Here is a 4,946-nt window from a genome sequence, read left to right as displayed (position 1 = left end):
TATTTATCTGCCGTCTATGATATTCTCATCCGTTGTACCTTCGCCTCCTTTGAACATCCAGGTAGGTAAGATGCTGAAAAGCAACCGCGACATCAAATTCGATGGCATGAACGGCAAGGGAGTGGCGATTCTGCACTATGTCACAGATTACCTGTGGGAGTTTGGCCCAAAGACACAACCGCCTTCAACCATCCAGCGCGAGCAAACCATGTGGACCTCGGCCGATGGGTGAGTACGGGGGTGTATGAAGGGACTGTATATGTTTGCTGCGTTGCGTGCTTGTTTGTGTATTGTGCCATATGATGTTGCTTGTATGGTTGCTGTTTTACTTACGGATGGGTGAGTACGGGGGTGTATGAAGGGACTGTGTATGTTTGCTGCGTTGCGTGCTTGTTTGTGTATAGAGCCATATGATGTTGCGTGTATGGTTGCTGTTTTACTTACGGATGAGTGAGTACGGGGTTGTATGAAGGGACTGTGTATGTTTGCTGCGTTGCATGCTTGTTTGTGAGTAGTGCCTAATGATGTTGTGTGTATGGTTTCTGTCTTACATTCGGATGGGTGAATGCGGGGGCGGGTTTAGGGTTTTTCGCTGTTCAATGATAGCATTGACGTTCGTCTCTGCACAAAAAAATGTCAGATCGTCCGAAAACGAAGAGACCTCCGCACACAGCGACACAGACGACACGGGCGCGGCTGTACAGACCACCGCTGACAACAGCTCACAACCTACGCACGGAACCACAGACTCACACGCTCAAACGGATGAACACACTGAAGACACGCACACAGCAACACAGACCGAAAGAAACACACACAGAGACGACGCAGCACCGATGAGTGCAGAGGAGGCGCTGAGATACGCATTTCTGACGAGTTGGAAGACCAGTGCCAAAAGCGACAACGTGTTGCCTGTGCTTGTGTCTGCGTTCTATGGCAGTCATATGGTGCCTGCGAGAATGCCAGGTACCGATGGATTGGATATAAAGGGAAGCAAGTAAGTAGTGTAGATGTGTGTGAGAGTGTATGATGGATTGGATATTAAAGGAAGCAAGTAAGTAGAGTAGATGTGTGTGTGTAGGATGGATTGGATATAAAAGGAAGAAAGTATGTAGATTAAATGTGTGTGTGAGTGTATGATGGATTGGATATTAAAGGTAGCAAGTAAGTAGAGTAGATATCTGTGTGAGTATATTGTCAGTACTTGTGTCTGTGTTCTATGACAGTCATATGGTACCTGAGAGAATGCAAATACCCGCCTTCTTGCGATTAAAGTCGTGTCGTTTCGACAGCGTGATAATTCAATACCTGGCGTGTGGGCATGTGCATGGCCCTATACGCTCAGTTGCTATTGATATCTCATCCACATCATGCGCCTATCAATGCAAGATGGCTAACCACACTCTGCTCATGTGCACCTGTACCTCTATTGCCTCATCTCTAACCACACTCTACTCATCTGCACCGTACCAGGTATAAGAAAATCGGTAAGTTTTTGCAGGATATGGAGAAGGAGGGTATCATCACGCTGAAGGAGCAAAGCAAGGGTGTATCAGTCATCACGTCAGTCAATCGAACGCACGAAGCACTGGCGCACCACCGCGTAATCAAGGGCACAGGTACACACGCCAAAACCCAAAACCCTGAACTCTGGAGCAAGACCCTTTATCAAGATATTGTATCTAGACATCTACATCTCGAGGTTGTACATATCTCTGCGCGTGCGACGCGTAGTGGTCTAATGGTTGGGCTCTCGTGCGGAATCTGAATGCATGAACGATTTACTATCTAACCCTCAAACCCTAAATAAGCGCAATTGAGCACATCGGCATACAACCGAATGTGCCGGTGGCTGTGCAGTGTGCATTTATGTGCCTGTGGGAAAATAACTAACAAATGCATTGGTAGCTATGCAGTGTGTATTTGTGTGCCTGTGGGAAAATAACTAACAAATACATTGATAACCGTGTAGGGTGTATTTGTGTGCCTGTGGGAAATAACTAACAAATACATTGGTAGCTGTGTAGCGTGTGGTTTCTGTGCACCTCTGTGCGTGTGTGGTTTTGGATGGTTCAGTGTGGCTCTGAAATCGATGGGACTCATAGTTCTGTTTGTAATGCTCCACGTCATAGTGTTATCGACGTTTTTCCTATATGATTTTGTGCAACAATTATAGGTGGGTCGAGTTTGTGCGTGTATACAATTTGTAGGTATGTGGGCATGGACGCGGATGTTTGGGTTATGAGCGTGTGTGTGCGCAGTGTGATAGTGAGTTCCCAGGTAGTAACTACATCTCCTTTTTTCGCCAGGGTTTTAGGGTTTTTAGGGCTTATAAAACTCAAACAATGCTAAATCGAAGTGCAACCAACAAATCCGTCTACAGTGAACAAGGAAGTGTCAGACACGGCAACCAGCGGTAAACGTGGCACTGTGACAGATGTGTACAGACCTAGTGACACGCTGCGGTTCTTATTCGATGCGAAGCAGGAGACTAAGCACACCTACGTCACAGACAGACAAATGCGCCAACTGATCGACCAGTACGCAGACGCCAACGGCTGCGTCTCTAAGACTAACCCCCGAATGCTGGGTAAGTTTTAGGGTTTTGGGTTTAGGGTCTTTAGGGTTTTCGCTGCAATTAATACTACGTGGAGTGGCTGCGCGTCTATATGTACGGGACTAAACCTTCCACCAATCATGACATCCCGTTTGTATTTGGGTCTCAGGGGTTAGAAACAAGAAACAACCCGATTGAGTGGTTGATAGTTAGTTTCCAACATTAGTTCTAGTATCTGAGGTTTAATTTGTCATATCTAAGAGCACATACAGGATAATGAATGTAGAATACTATGCACTTCTGTTATTCACGAGTACAGCGTACAGAGCAATTGAGCAATTCGCAGTGCTCTGAGGCTGCAGCAGTTGCTGTGTGCGTAATGTTCAATCACACCAGCCATTGTGGGATTGAAAATTCGATCATACGCTGTAGTTGGGTGATCGTGTGTATGGAGTGAGGCAGTGGTATGGCTCATGGACAGCTGTGCCTGTTGGCTACGGACTAGATGCAGTTTGTGTATGTGCATGTTGGTTACGTAATAGCTACTGTATATGTCAGCCCTAGTATGAAGTATGTAGTGTTTCCCTCATTCTTTAGGTACATGCTCTTTAGTGTTCCCATTCATGCCCTTATTTTTTTATCGATGTCTTATTGTTTCCATTCAGCCCTATTTTGTGCATTGCTGTTCTATTTTCCCATTCATGTCCTATCTATTTATTTTGATCGTCTTTCCTTTCCATCCATGTCCCATTGTTTTCATTGATGCCCTATTGTTTGCATTCCCTTCACATACATATAGTATGTGATCCCTGGTTGGGTAAGCTGACCAACCAATTAGAGATCGCTCGAGACGAAATCACCAAATTAGCCGTACAGAAGTGTCAGAAGTATCATCAGGTCACCGCAGCCGATGGCTCCACAACCATACGGTATGCGCTGAGAACGTGCTGAATATTATGTTCTATTTCTGCCACATTCAACCCTAAACCCTAAACCCCCATCCCATAAAGACCTAAACTCTGCCGAAATTTTTGAGTGATCGTTAACTTCTGAAATGGGACTATGTCCCTAAATCCTATTCAATGAGGGCGTGTGTGGTCAAGAAATTAACACATTATCATTTTAGTTTATGTACGTGGCACACATCTCATATCACCAATCATATTTTTATGCTTTTAGGCATCTGTATTTTTCGCTATAGTGATCTTGTTTGTTCACAGGGTTGTTTCCTATAGTTATAGCTCTGTCGAGATGTTTCCAAACAACCGGAGACATTATTGCTATAACTTGAAAAATTCACATGCATACGAATATTCAATTTAGGAGAGGTCTACATGTGCCTGCATATACTAGAGAACATATACTAGAGAACAAATAGTTGCTACTGAACATATATACATACATACCTAACTATGTATTTATATCTATAGCTATATATATATATATATATATATATATATGTGTGTGTGTGTGTGTCGTGTGTATATTATATATATATATATATATATATAATAGTGTGTGTAGTGTAGTGGTATATATATATATATATAGTTGTATATATATATATATATATATATATATATATATGTGTGTGTGTGTGTACAAAACATCCTTACAGCACAGGTTGAGTGTACATGTGGCTTTTGATTAGCAAACATATCATATGATATACGTGAAGTGCACTCCGATCTATTTTTTAAATGTTGTCCAGTATTGCGCCCATACTTAGCTGTCTCGTTGTTTACGTAAATCTTTCCAAATACGATTCTTATTTACTCTCAATGGATTTCCGTGTAAATGATTGTTTAGATATATGCGTGTAGAGAGCATCCATGCTGACGTATGCACAGTCCCAGTTATATGTGTTGACGTGACTGTGGTGGATGAATGTTGATTTCCATCCGTAAATCATCAAATTTGTCTACGCAATACATACATATACAGAAGACGTGCAGTGCAGTTCACGGGTACTTGACTTTAGATTGCCGTTGCATAGTTACACGTATATGATGTGGTATAACTAAAGTACATCCATACCGTTGCATACATACACGTATATGTGATAGTTTGGTACAACTGAACTACAACCACACCGTGAGTGCGTATGTATAGCACTTTCGCGTCGAGTTACTCGACGTTCATTCGGATGTCCATTTTCTCCACAACGCACAGGAAAGGAGCCTTCAAACCAATAGAGATAATCATAGAAAAGCGTATGGGCACGAAGGTATGAATCACAAACAATGCACCCGCAAGTCATAGCTGGTCCTCCTTTGTATAATGACTGAAGTGTTGTTTAAGACTGGAGTATTTATATATAATTGAAGTGTTTGTACATAGTTGAAGTGTTTGTAAATAGTTGAAGTGTTTGTATATAGTTGAAGTGTTT

The 4,946-nt window shown here is 42.6% G+C and overlaps 1 protein-coding gene across 1 annotated transcript in view; it reads left to right on the top strand.

Annotated features, from left to right (window-relative positions):
* Positions 1-4,946, top strand: part of SARC_01711 (hypothetical protein) — a 12,025-nt gene that overhangs the window by 2,574 nt on the left and 4,505 nt on the right. The window contains exons 4-9 of the mRNA XM_014304569.1: positions 62-228; positions 641-997; positions 1,474-1,619; positions 2,384-2,590; positions 3,357-3,486; positions 4,730-4,784. Coding sequence (XP_014160044.1) covers positions 62-228; positions 641-997; positions 1,474-1,619; positions 2,384-2,590; positions 3,357-3,486; positions 4,730-4,784 — 1,062 coding nt within the window. The remainder of the gene's footprint in view (positions 1-61; positions 229-640; positions 998-1,473; positions 1,620-2,383; positions 2,591-3,356; positions 3,487-4,729; positions 4,785-4,946) is intronic.

The sequence above is a fragment of the Sphaeroforma arctica genome, assembly GCF_001186125.1.
Source record: "Sphaeroforma arctica JP610 unplaced genomic scaffold supercont1.70, whole genome shotgun sequence".
NCBI lineage: Eukaryota > Ichthyosporea > Ichthyophonida > Sphaeroforma > Sphaeroforma arctica.
This window is presented reverse-complemented; position numbering and strand designations above follow the sequence as displayed.